Source organism: Triticum urartu, chromosome 4A (assembly GCF_056163025.1).
Source record: "Triticum urartu cultivar PI428250 chromosome 4A, HENAU_Tu73, whole genome shotgun sequence".
Taxonomy (NCBI): Eukaryota; Viridiplantae; Streptophyta; class Magnoliopsida; order Poales; family Poaceae; genus Triticum; species Triticum urartu.
Window position 1 is genome coordinate 499,420,611 of NC_141876.1, and position 14,430 is coordinate 499,435,040.

At 43.2% G+C, this 14,430-nt stretch overlaps 1 protein-coding gene and 1 pseudogene across 1 annotated transcript; both read right to left on the bottom strand.

Annotated features, from left to right (window-relative positions):
* Nucleotides 1-211: 211 nt before the first annotated feature.
* Nucleotides 212-1,435, bottom strand: LOC147976300 (homeobox-leucine zipper protein ROC5-like). Its single transcript, XM_087519749.1, has 3 exons — nt 1,171-1,435; nt 976-1,093; nt 212-756 (listed from the first exon to the last, which is right to left on the bottom strand). Exons 1-3 carry the CDS (start codon nt 1,431-1,433, stop codon nt 493-495), a joined length of 645 nt encoding a protein of 214 aa, XP_087375875.1. The 5' UTR covers nt 1,434-1,435; the 3' UTR covers nt 212-492.
* Nucleotides 1,436-12,952: 11,517 nt separating this feature from the next.
* LOC147976301 (homeobox-leucine zipper protein HDG7-like) lies at nt 12,953-14,217 on the bottom strand (annotated as a pseudogene).
* Between the last annotated feature and the right edge of the window lie 213 nt (nt 14,218-14,430).

Consider the following 14,430-nt stretch of genomic DNA (forward strand, 5'->3'; position numbering starts at 1 on the left):
TGTGGTTCACTTCCAGCCTTGGCTCCAGAAGATGATTAATGCTCTCATACCACTTTATGTTTATGAAAAACATCGATGGTAGAGGTATCTCATGAATGTCATACTCATACCATTAAGTGTTAGAACACACACACACAATGTTATTGTGCGGCATTCACCTTGCAACTTCTATGTTTGTTTTTCTCTATTTATTAGCATCTGCTTGATATGTTCTGTCACAAACTCAAAGAGACAAAGACGGGCGTTGGACCGAGCTTCACGGCAATGCCATCCCAAAGCCGCTCATCCTACTACCCCTACATTGCTGCCATGATTGCCATATCTCGTGCCATCCCATGTAGCAACCATGAGAGCCTATGGAAATAAATAAACAAGCGACCAAGTCATGTACATACACACGCAACATGGCGCATTATTTGCTAGCTGAGGAACCAAGTAAAACTATAGTTCATGCGGCGGAATGAATGTTGGCTCAGGCCGAAGACGGTATGGTCAGTCGCGGGCCGATGGGAGCGACATGCCATTTCGGCGAAGACCCTCTTTAAGATAGGCAGTGGCGTGTAGGAGTTCTTCCTTGAGCCTCATATTCTCGGTGTATAGGTGTTGGAACTCTGAAGTATGTTGTGTTTGTACCATCACCCCTCTGCATTTGAGGCAAGTCTTGTTTTGCATAGCCAACATGATGGCTTGACGTTCAGTTTTCAGCTTCTTGTTTTCTACCCAATAATTTTGGGTCTCCCACCGCTGCATCTTGCCCTGCATTTATTAATTTCAGGTATGCATCATTTTAATTAGTGGTTAGCAGAGTATGATACCATGTTCATGAGGGGAATACAATAGTATATTGTAAGATCAAATGACAAACAATGCTACAATGTTCAGTGGAGTTCATACTATTTAAGAACAAAGTGTGCATATAACTGCATACCATAGCTGACCCATATGTAATTAACTATGGAAAAGAATGGTATATACCTTGTTGAAGGTGCGTTTATTTTGGAACCAAAACTTGACCTGCTGGGCACTCATGCCAAGCCTCTCGCTAAGGTCCTTCCGGAGTTTCTCATTTGGATAAGGGCAGTCCCAGAACACACTACATATCACATTAATGAAAATGGATTAGCACACATCTTCGCTAGGTAAGAAACATTGATTGAGTATGTATTGTACGCTTCAAGTTGTTGGATTTGTTCACTGCGCAGACGATGATACTTTGCACGCCTTGTGGCCATTCTCTGCTCACTATGGGTCTCTCCATCGTTGTTGTCGTGGTCTGCAACAACAACGTTGGCATCATCAGTGTTGCCCACGATAGTAGAGGCTCCAAGCAGGTCATCCATCTCATCACTATGGTTGTGCTGGAATAGGTGGTTGTGTGTGCTTGTCATGAAGAGGTCAAATTCATTGCGCACACCACTATTGTCTCCGTCCATGGTAATCTGCTATCATAAAAAAAGAATGTTATTCCCCTATGTAGAACTGAGGGTTAACTGAAAGTAGCAGTTAAAACCATACATAAAAGGAACCTCATGCAGAACTCTAGAAGTCAAAGTACATTTAGTTTTTTATGCCCACATTAGTCAGATGTAACTTCACTTTAAGAATACTTGAATTCATCCATATGAGTTTCCTAGACCGAGATGTAATTAAGTAGACTTTAATTACTATCTAAAATATACATTAACATACTTTCCTGACTTCACTGTAACATATTCATGATTATCTGGCGCTGATTACTTCAATAATTTTGAAACATGCTTGTTGAAATGAGAGAAAGAAAGAGAAACAAATGCTAACACCGGCAGCTTGATAAAACAAAGAAGGCCGACAATGGTTGCGCCCTATGGAGATGTCCCACCGTGCTCCAAGCACACCGAAGCATCGCATACCAAGCAACACCTTCAAGAAGGAAGGTGACAGCGACACTGCTGCCTAGACGAGTCCTAGGGTTTCCCCTGGTACATGGAGGGTAGTGGGGAGGGGGTATACCTGAAGCCCTTCAAGAAGGAACGACGGCGCTCACAGGCGACACCACCTTGGTGCCGCACGAGCCTATATGGATTTCTCCCTACCCAAAAATCCTCACCACCTCGAACGATCCGAGTGCTCCACTAATCTTGCCGTCCACCAACATGCTCCACCACGGCCTTGAATCAATCTCATTGCCAAAATGAGGCCATTGATATGGGGCCTAGAGGAAGGAAGAGGGAACAACAGACCCGAGGCCGCAGCAACGCAGCCAAGCGGGATGGGACTACCTCCACCGTCGATGCGAAAGCCGACCGGACGCCGCAACTAGGACAAACCGAGCCCCTACTGGCCGCCCGGGCCTAGATGGGCTCGTGAAGTCCCCTCCCCCATGCCGCAGCACGTCGGCTACCAACATCGCCACCGCCCAGAGACCACCGCCGCCCACTTCCACCTCCAAGGAGCCTTGCCACCGTGTAGAGATTCGGTGGCCCGCCTAAACCCAGATGGGGCCCAAATGGCCCGGATCTAGGCCTAGCAGGTGCCATCGGCCGAGCTATAACACCACCACGCCACCCCGCAACCAACGGCCGCGCCGCCATGCCTAAGGCACCCGAGGACCGAGGAACCACCTCCACGAGCCAGACCGCCACCGACCAAGCCACACTGCCACCAGAAGGATCCCCTGGGCCCATGCCGTGTGCTCGGGGAAAGAGTAGCCCGCCGTCTCCAATGCCGCGTGGGCAAGGCCCCGATGGCGGCAGGAGGGGAGGATGTGGAAGGGGGCTGGAGGAGAAGGGGCTAGGATTCGCCCGTCACCTGCAATGGGGCGAGCGACCAAATAGGGGCGGCTTCGAAATTTCAAAATTAAGATCCCTACTCTCAACGTCTCCTTCTCACGAAAGCCCGATGTTTGCTTCGTGTAAACATGACTATATGAACAGATTCAAGAAATACCTTTGACTTCAGTAGTCGTCTTCCTTAGAACTTCAGTAGCTGAAAAAGTACACAAATCTGTTTTGTTCCTAATGAGGTATCAAACTCATTCAGCAAAGTAGCTACGACTATCAGAATTTAAAGCCATGAGGAGCATGCAAAATTTATGCCACAACCTATGATTAATGCAAGCAATAAATTGTATCCAAATATAAGGCTAAGATAACATGGATTTTGAATTTTGTGGTATGGACAATAATTAGGCCATAATAAATACTCTCTCCTCCCGGAAATACTTGTCGGAGAAGTAGATGTACCTAGATGTATTTTAGTTCTAGATACATCCATTTTTATCCATTTATGCGACAGTAATTCTGGACAGAGGGAGTAGTCATTAAGCATATTTGTGGAGTGAATGTTGGCATATTGATAATAATATATTGTATTATTAAAACGGTAGAAAAATTGGGTAGTTTAGATTATCAATAAAAAAGAACTACTAAGATCCATAATTTGTTGTAGATCTAAACAATATACATGGACATAAATTGCTTTTCAGCCAATACTACATACATAGTAGAAAAAATCAGGAAAACCCTACAATCTATCCATCAAGTGTCAAGGAAGCACAATAGGAAAGAACACTAGCCATAACTTGTATCCAAATATAAGGCTCACATGCATGCCATGGATTTTGACTGTTTTGCATGGACTATATATAGGACATAATTAATACTCACTAAAAATATTTTGGAGTGAATATTGGCATATTTATAACAATATATTATATCATTAAATCAATAGGAAACCGGTGGTTCAAATTATCAATATAAAAGAATAGTTGAGATCAATAATACATTGTAGATTGAAATGATATACACGAGCAGAAAGCGTTCTTCGGGTAATGCTGCATACAGAGTATGTTTTCTTTGTGGGAAGAACTTTTGATATATTCATCAACAGTCAAGGTAGCACAAAGAACACCAAGAGTCATAGAAATTACATCCATTCCGGTAGAATGCTTGGCAATGATACCAAGCACTGCAGTGAGCCAAAGGCGCGCCATTATCATCAACCCTCAGACAGTCTGTGAAAATTGTCAAGTTTGCAATTTAATCATAGCTGCGAGAGCTGAAATTGCATTCACAAATCAATTTTTCACAAATTCATATAAAATCTATCAATAATTACAAATTTTATTCATATATGCCCCCAATTACAATATACAACAAATTGACAGCACCTACAAAATGTGACGGTTATGCATGTCGGCATGAGCATGTGGACCCGCATGTAAGAAGCCACATTACGCACTTCCGGACCCAATTGGCAGCAGGCATGCTATCATATCATTAGGTCCATATGTCAAAATCGTTGACTGCTCAAACACCATTGTGGTAACTGTTAGTGACGGTCACCGTCATGGAAAAAATTATGTTTGGTTCCACATGAAAGGAGCCACGCCAACATCTACTAGGCCCATTTGTAGGAATCTTTGATCGGTCAAACTGAAAAACTGATTACTAGTGAGGGATTATTGATGACCCACAAGTATAGGGGATCAACCATAGTCCTTTCGATAAGTAAGAGTGTCGAACCCAATGAGGAGCAGGAGGAAATGACAAGCAGTTTTCAGCAAGGTATTTTTTGCAGGCACTCACTACAAATAAATACACTTCCATGATGATACTAGTTTGTCACAATAGGTCACATTTTTTGCCATGCATGTACATCCATGACAATTTTATGATAGAATCAAGATAGTCATACTTGTACTATCGTAGAAGTGTTCCATGACAGCACCAAAATTATCATCAAAGAAGTGTACACTTCCATGACGATAAATCGTGCGTCATAGAAGTGCTTTTGTCAAGGGTGACCGGCACGTGGCATACACCGTAACGAGTTGCCGCTAAGCTATCGGGTTCCGGTTTGGATCCGATAACACGTTAACATCCCGGACCAATGGGAATTTTCCACGTGTAAAATCATCATTAGCTGGAGGAAACATTTGTCTGCTCCTCGGTGGGCCAGATGTCGTCGGTCCATTGGAGGAGACATGCCTATGATACGTCAACACATGGCAGGGCCCAACAGAGGCCCATATAGGTTAAAAAGGCCGGCCCAGTCGAAGGCCCGTAGTACTTACTCTGGTACTAGTGGGCCAGCCCAATAACGGCCTGTTTAAACATGGCCCATTTACGGCCCGAAGCCAGATCTGGCCCATTAATTGTTCGCCAAATATTTGGGCCCAATTACGGCCGAATGACCGGCCTGTTAGAGGTACGCTGTAGACATGGGCCCATTTCAGCCCGGTGTGTCTTTCAGCCTAGGAATGGCAAGGTTGCCCATGGGCCATATATTTTCCGACACGACATCTGGCCCACTAACGGCCTGTGATAAAAGTGGCGACAGTTCATCCCAATGTGACTTTGGGCCTATTAAAGGCATGTCGTATAATTCGGCCCATTGATGCCTGTACTAAGCTTTCAGTTTCTTAAAGGCCCATGATATCAGTGGGCCAACTAAGGCCCGAGATATGTTTCGGCCTGGTAACGGCCCGTCATATAACTGGGCCAAAAAAGGCCCGGTCTACATTTCAACCTGCTGAAGACCCGTCGATGACTAGTGAAAATTGAGGCCCAACATGCATTTTGGCTTGCTAAAGGCCCATGGTTTCTTCTGGGTCGTAGCAGGCCAGCAGAATATTCAGCCTGTTAATGACCCAAAGCTACATGGGAAAAACTAAACGCTGGGTCCACAAAAGCCCAACTAAAATTTGGGACGAATATAGGCCGGAGTAAGTTGTGGGCTTGGCGCAAAGTGTGCAGGCCCCAATGGCCATTCGGACCCAAGAAAGTTGCAGGCCGGCCCAATTGTGGGCCGCTAAAAACCAGGCCCGTTAGAGGTGAATGTTTTGGCCCGGTCGACTACATCAGATTTTTTTCCAAATAGCGAATGATGGCAGTAACTAGTAGGAATTAAGAACAAACCAACTCTATACAATAAAGAAATTATGACATAGTAACTTTGAATAAACCTACACTATACAATAAAGGATTTATGGTATATTAGATCCACTGGGCATCGAAGTTCGCCACCAGTGATCATAAAGCGCAACGAAGAAGTAGATTACAAAAACTGGGCACCATTGCAGCGTAACAAAATATACTGAACCAAGACCACTTCCAAGACAGCTCGAGAAAGGTTAACCTTGCGCGGGAACTACTGGACAAGCTGCTGAGCAAGGCTATGAGACCGACCTAGCATGTCGGTCATAGCTTCCAGGTGTAGCTGTTTAGCAATGAGGTTCTCATTGGTGTTCTCTGCAACCCTTCTTAGAGATAGGACTTCAATTCAAAGTTGAGTTGCAGAATGCCTTTCTGCTAGAACTTTGGACTCAAGAAGTCGAACTGATTCAGACAGCGAATTCTGTGAGCTTGTCTGACTACTAGTCTCAAGTAACTTGAACACTGCATCAAGACAAGACTTTGGGGTTGTCTCGCTATCTTCAAGATGTTTTGCCTTCTTTGCTGCAATATATGTTGGGTTTGTCTCATAGCCTTCAGCAGACTTGTGCATGCCATCAGGCATATCACCCTGAAACAAGCAGAGAGATCACAGGTTTTGCACGTGTATAAACAAAGATCATAACTATGCTGTCAATTCCATCAAATTTCAAATTAGAAAATAAAGAGTAAGTTCAAAATATCAGTAGCATACTTTGGCATTGTTCATAATGCGGGGAGCTTCACCACACTAATGGATTACCATGTCAACATAACAAGCATAGATGAAGGGAAAATACAATCCTTGTATCTATTTTGGTTAATGTGCATGGCATGTTGTTCATATCATCAGCCACATTAGTAAGATAAAACAGGAGATGACAAGGTGCAAACGTGGGCTGCTTCACCACACACTGGATTATAGATCCACAAAAATAAGCATACATATAGGGAGTATTGAGTAATGTGCATGGTATGAATAAGGAATTTGGTTTTACAAGTAAAACTTGCAACTTACGGTTGTTGCGAACATGCATTTTGATAGAAACAACAAACTAAACAATAGTTAACGATAGGGAGTATGAGCAAATTAAATAGCAGTTGAGGATAAAGGCTTTAGAAGGACTGACTTACATTAACAGTTAACACTGGCTTTATAATTCCCTTCTCCATGTCAAGGGAAGGATAACTCAAGAATTTCAACACAGAATCTTCTTCATAAACACTGCCTGTACTCTACATTCTGTAGAGAGTAATTATATATATGATAATACTGGAAGGGATAGAGGATAATGAAGATAAGATGCAGACTGATGCTACATAATCAACTACCAATCCCTGGAAGTACAAGCGTTACAGGACAAAATGTACTTACAAGAGCAATGGGCTACACTTCTGCACTGGCATTGTCTGTGTATTCAACTTTTTGGTAAGATTAAATATAGATATGATATTTTTTAGTAAATGGTGGGTAAGGGAGATAAGATGCGGAATGCTACACAATGAACCAATCACTCTTCGCATAATACAAGAGTGTTTTGAACACTGGTGTACTATACAAAACGTTCTTATATTATGGGATGGAGGAAGTAGCTGTTAATGTAAGTACATTGATCGACGATGTTTAGTCCTTACAAGAGGAATGCAGAGCTAAACCTCTTCAAAAGCATTGGGTTGATTCTCAATTTATGTAAGAGTACATACGGATCTTATAATGTCCACCAAATGGACGATAACGAGGCTAACATGTGCAGTGATGCTACATAATCAAACAACTATTGAAGTAAGTATGGTCATACAGGGCAAGAGGTACTCACAAGAGCAATGCAGTGTGCAGTATAGTTGCGATATTCTGTGGTCCCTTTAGAATGAATGTTCTTCTGCTAACAGTTTTTGTACAAGTGAGATGTCCAGGAAAATGCAGAAATGTAGTTCAAATTGTGATGTGATATCATAGATAGTACCTTACGTTGCGGACAAGACCAATTTGTAACAAGATTATTCCAGTCACTGTCAGATAAATGTAGCACCGGAGACTTTACAAATTTTTTGTTTCAAGGCTTTCCATCGAAGTGCACTTGCCTCAGGTAGGAATGATACTTCATCAACGAGTGCTTGAAAAGCGCAACCAACCCCTGCTCATCTTGACAATCCATTTTGGTCCTCGCCTATTTAAAATAATGAAATCTTGTGTCTTCTATCAGCAGAAACATATGCAGTAATTACCATGAATAACATTACTACATTACTTACGCGTAAGTTGTGGAGGAAGACTAGAAATTGTTCTATGTCTATGGTATAATCTTTCCATGAAGGAAAGATGCGCACAAAGTTCCTGACAACAATACAAGCTTCGCCTTCTATACTGGGAAGAAATGGAACAGGGGTCCTATTTGCTGCAATTGGGGCTCTCTCTGGTTCGAAAAGGGATTTGGCAACTGGATTTGGTGTACTCTTTGCCGGAATGGGGGTTTTGCGTCGTAGAGCTAGTGCTATGTCAACTGGCATCATCATACTGTTTGCTGCAGTTGGGGTGTGCTGAGTTGGGCATCAGAAATGACCAGTGTAGTAGGGCTAGAGTCTGCTGAGTTGGGGCCGTGTTTTGTGGGTCAGGTGATATTGCAACTACACCTAATGGGCTATTTTATTTATCAAGTGTCACTACCTTTTCAAATACTTTGCTCGTGCTCCTCCGCGATCAGCAATCGCCCTCTTCCTTTCGAACATCTGATACACAAGAATTTCATTTGAACGGATAAATATGGTATGATGACTGATGGAATATGTACTGAAAATGGATAGGCAGGGCGTATTCACATACACGATGTGTAAACTAAGCTAATGGCAGTGCAACAAAGTAGAAGCAATGAAAAGCATCAGTTGCAAGATATGTGTGACCAATATAACCTTGGAAAGTTAGAGCAAGCACCTTGATGGGTGAATAAGATAGGGCATTTGCCTCTGACTCCTCCACTAGGGAGCTACATTGACTTAGGTCTCCCTCTAGCATAGAATCATTGTTAGGATCATATTCTGAGCATGAATCTATAGGTGGAGAGCGTTTTCATTGCATTGCATCCAGACTTGATTTCAGCCCCTTAATGCCAAATTTGACAGCCATGGCATTGTTCTTCTTTATTCTTTTCATGGGCGCAAGCTCATAATCATTATGATGTTGTTCAGAATATGAGATTCATGAAAACATAAAAATTAGTCAGATTATCTATGGAATGCATTGCGGATTCAACTCGAAGAGTGTCTCCCTATAAACCCCTACATATGCAAAGTTCACCCCCAACCATGCTGACCATACCACACACAGAAATACAAACCTCTTATGTCTCTATAATAGACAGACACACATTTCAAAACTAAAGTAGGAACATTAGAATCATATCAAAATCGTATTTGAACAAATAAACTAAGGAATTATGAGTGGCATAATGTTTAGCTTCAAGGGTGGAGTGCTGGTAGTGCGACACAAAGTAAGTAGGCAAATTGTATACCATGTAAAAGATCGTAGCTTATGTAAAAGCTACAAATGACACCTTATTTCTATACAATGCAGTGTTCGTTGCCCACACATGACGGAAGAGATCACACAGCGAAATACTATTCACTCATGTCTGCGGTTCCAGTATTTTGAAACAGGGTGGTCCACCCTAAAAGAATTTTGACAACAAATATGACAAGGCAAGCATAGATGTAGTGAATCAATCATTTACTTGTGAGCTTACTAGGACAAGTATGCATAATTGTAACTGCAGTAAGAGACCGTCCAAAATTTGAATCAAGAAGTTTTTCTAGCACTTATTGTTTGTAACTAATCGACGTGCATAATTTGATATCATATCGAATGAGTAAGAAAGACAAGTAAAATTGTCAACAAACCTGGCCTGCAGTAGTAATCTGGGTCAATGTCACTACGGCCAACAATCCAAAATGACTAGTGTCTGTTCCTAGGGCCGGAATTTTGAAACCCTGTGAACTTTACAGGTACTAAAGATTATTGAAATACATCTGAACCATTAAGTGTAGGTGAGGGAGTCCTGGACTAAGGGTTCCTCGGGCGTCCGGCCTATTATCCATGGGCCAGACTGATGGGCTATGAAGACATGAAGACCGAAGACTGTACCTCTGTCCGGATTGGACTCTCCTTGGCGTGGAAGGCAAGCTTGGCGACCGACTATGAAGATTCCTTCTTATGTAACTGACTCTATGTAAACCTAGACCCCCTGCTGTCTATACAAACCAGAGGGGTTAGTCTGGAAAGGATATACTCATTATCATAGTCATACAGGCTAGGCTTCTAGGGTTTAGCCATTACGATCTCATGGTAGATCAACTCTTGTAACACTCATATTCATCAAGATCAATCAAGTAGGACGTAGGGTATTACCTCCATAGAGAGGGCCCGAACCTGGGTAAACATCGTGTCGCCGTCTCGTGTTACCATCGATCCAAGACGCAGTTCGGGACCCCCTACCCGAGATCCTTCGATTTTGACACCGACATTGGTGATTTCATTGAGAGTTCCACTGTGCCATTGACGAAAGGCTCGATGGCTCGCCTTGTCCTTAAATACAACATCACCTCCGGGGGAGCTCTGGCCCCAGGCCAAACCCTCCGGTTGGGCAGCTTTACTATGATCGCCCGTTCGGCTATTGAGCCGACGATGACCTCTCGGGCCATCGAAAACCCTCTTCGCATCAACTCCAAGCACTCCAAGCAGATGAATCTGACAGAGTTTTCGTCTTTGAACGAGCTCCTAGATCGCATCGCCGCTTTGGGAATAGCCACAGACTACGATTGGATCGGGCCTAAAACCGATCAAGAAGAAATCGAGACCCTACCGGTCACCCACCAGATTGCGGTAGTCGTGGAGGAGGACGGTGAGTCTTCTTCTATACCGAAGACATACTATGTTTGGATCGCCGATCAGGAACAGCCGGATACCCACCCGCGAAAGGATGTGACCAGCCCTCCGAACATTGCACCGGACGGCGGTCATAAACAATCATAAGATATTCCAGAACCCAGACTGTTAAGCCTGAAAGGTCGTCAGACTCTGGATAATCGGTCAGGTCGGGGTTCGGATTTAATTCCACCCACCCGGATATAGACTCTCTCATGAGCATAAAACAACGGTCTCAAGAAACGGTCCACCACTTCTGGGCCAGATTCCTCCTTGTCAAGGACAAGGTAAAAGATTGCCATGACGAGGACACAATATCAACGTTGTACAACAATTGCGCAGACGAAGGAATCCTCAACGCCATCAATCGCCGCCACATACTGAAATTCGCTGACTTAGCAACCATCGTACAAAATTACAGCGCGATGGAGAGCACCTGGAAAACTCAGGCAGCCCGCTGGGAACCATCAGTCCCAACTCAACTCCCCCTACAGGGGAAAAGGGCGCACCCTCGCGGCACGCCCAGTCCAACTGTCAAGAAACATAAAACCGCTATGCGGCACGACACCATTCTGGAGGAGAAAGCATTGCTCGAGCTTTGGAGAGGCTTAAGTACATGATGTACACATGCCCCAATCATGAACTCTCAAGGAAAATTATCTTACATAATATTTATGCTCGGCTTTCTCATAATGATCAAACCATGCTCGATTCTTCTTCTATTGGTTCCTTTATGAAGAAAACTATTGAATTCAGATGGGGTCTTCTGGAAATAATTAAAGGCAACTCTGAAGATTGGAAACACGACAAAGGCAAAGAGTCAGGCATTATACTTGAGTTTGATTGTGTTAAAATTTTTATGGATACCGATGCTTTTCATAAGTTTAGAACTAAATATGGACTAGACTTTGAGATAATAGCCTAATTTTGTGAATCATTTTCTATTTATGTTGATCTCCCTAAGGAGAAAGTGGTTTAAATATCACCCCCTATTAAAGAAAAGATTGACAAACCCATTATAGTTAAAAATGAAACTATCATTTACAATGTTGATCCAGTTGTGCCTACCGCTTATATGGAGAAACCACCTTTTCCTGTTAGGATAAAGGAACATGCTAAAATATCAACTGTGGTTAACAAAAAGTAACATCAGAGCACCTAGACCCTCTGGAAAAAAATAAGTTGAACCTAATGTTGCTATGGTTAAAGATCTCTTGGTCGATAATATTGATGGGCATGTTATTTACTTTTGTGATGAAGCAAGGCCGCTATGCACATCATCTGTAGTGTCACACGCCAAAGGTTCACCACCAGTGCGCTCCTGTCTTTGCGCTCACTGATTGGGTTGTGCTCCATGGACTTGCAGAAGCCCTGCACTTGCTTATTCACATGTGACAAAAATTCTCATTTCGCATAATTCATGCAGGAGACCATCGGGCACAAGAGGGGCCCAAGGAATCCTTCACCAAGTATTGCACTTCTTATAGCTTAAAAGAAAAGGACTTTTGGAAGTTTGAGTGACAATAATTTTCTTAAATTTCAGAGAATCGGCTAAAAAACGTGGAATTGTCTTCGCCTTTGTAAGCGAAAATGTCCAGTAAAGCCTATCTCGCATTTAGCCTTCATGGTGAATGGCCCACCCTTTCTTTGAACCTTGTCAATGATCGAACAAACTTACAGATATGAACTGAGTGCCATTTGGTGAGTAAGATCGAACAAGGGAGAGGGATATGGAAAGGATGAAGTAATGAAAGAGGAAGTCATTGCTAGTAGTAACGACTTGTCACGATCCATTGATCCTCCTCATCATGCTCCGTGCATGACTCTACAGGTGCATGCACACGGGAGTGCGTGAGGTGGGTGGCGGTTGTGGTTCACTTCCAGCCTTGGCTCCAGAAGATGATGAATGCTCTCATACCACTTTATGTTGCTGAAAAACATCGATGGTAGAGGTATCTCATGAATGGCATACTCATACCATTAAGTGTTAGAACTCACACACACACAATGTTATTGTGCGGCATTCACCTTGCAACTTTTATGTTTGTTTTTCTCTATTTATTGGCATCTACTTGATATGTTCTGTTACAAACTCAAAGAGACAAAGACGGGCGTTGGACCGAGCTTCACAGCAATGCCATCCCAAAGCCGCTCATCCTACTACCCCTACATTGCTGCCATGATTGCCATATCTCGTGCCATCCCACGTAGCAACCATGAGAGCCTATGGAAATAAATAAACAAGCGACCAAGTCATGTACGTACACACGCACCATGGCGCATTATTTGCTAGCTGAGGAACCAAGTAAAACTATAGTTCATGCGGCGGAATGAATGTTGGCTCAGACCGAAGACGGTATGGTCAGTCGTGGGCCGATGGGAGCGACATGCCATTTCGGCGAAGACCCTCTTTAAGATAGGCAGTGGCGTGTAGGAGTTCTTCCTTGAGCCTCATATTCTCGGTGTATAGGCGTTGGAACTCTGAAGTATGCTGTGTTTGTACCATCACCCCTCTGCATTTGAGGCAAGTCTTGTTTTGCATAGGCAACATGATGGCTTGACGTTCAGTTTTCAGCTTTTCGTTTTCTACCCAACAATTTTGAGTCTCCCACCGCTGCATCTTGCCCTGCATTTATTAATTTCAGGTATGCATCATTTTAATTAGTGGTTAGCAGAGTATGATACCATGTTCATGAGGGGAATACAATAGTAGATTGTAAGATCAAATGACAAACAATGCTACAATGTTCAGTGGAGTTCGTACTATTTAAGAACAAAGTGTGCATATAACTGCATATCATAGCTGACCCATATGCAATTAACTGTGGAAAAGAATGGTATATACCTTGTTGATGGTTCGTTTATTTTGGAACCAAAACTTGACCTGCTGGGCACTCATGCCAAGCCTCTCGCTAAGGTCCTTCTGGAGTTTCTCATTTGGATAAGGGCAATCCCGGAACACACTACATATCACGTTAATGAAAATGGATTAGCACACATCTTCGCTAGGTAAGAAACATTGATTGAGTATGTATTGTACGCTTCAAGTTGTTGGATTTGTTCACTGCGCAGACGATGATACTTTGCACACCTTGTGGCCATTCTCTGCTCACTATGGGTCTCTCCATCATTGTTGTCGTGGTCTGCAACAACAACGTTGGCATCATCAGTGTTTCCCACGATAGTAGAGGCTCCAAGCAGGTCATCCATCTCATCACTATGGTTGTGCTAGAATAGGTGGTTGTGTGTGCTTGTCATGAAGAGGTCAAATTCATTGTGCACACCACTGTTGTCTCCGTCCATGGTAATCTGCTATCATAAAAAAAGAATGTTATTCCCCTATGTAGAATTGAAGGTTAACTGAAAGTAGCAGTTAAAACTGTACATAAAAGGAACCGTCATGCAGAACTCTACAAGTCAAAGCGGTGAAACATGCTTGTTGAAATGTGAGAAAGAAATAGAAACAAATGCTAACACCGGCAGCTTGACGAAACAAAGAAGACCGGCAATGGTTGCGCCCTATGGAGATGTCCCACCGCGCTCCAAGCACACCGAAGCATCGCATACCAAGCAACACCTTCAAGAAGGAAGGTGACAGCGACG

Coding starts and splice junctions, on each gene's coding strand:
- LOC147976300 (XM_087519749.1), bottom strand. CDS start 1,433: ATGGACGGAGACAATAGTGGTGTGCGCAATGAATTTGACCTCTTCATG. Junction 1,094..1,170: donor CAAATCCAACAACTTGAAGC/GTACAATACATA, acceptor TGTGATATGTAG/TGTGTTCTGGGACTGCCCTT. Junction 757..975: donor ATAAACGCACCTTCAACAAG/GTATATACCATT, acceptor TAATAAATGCAG/GGCAAGATGCAGCGGTGGGA.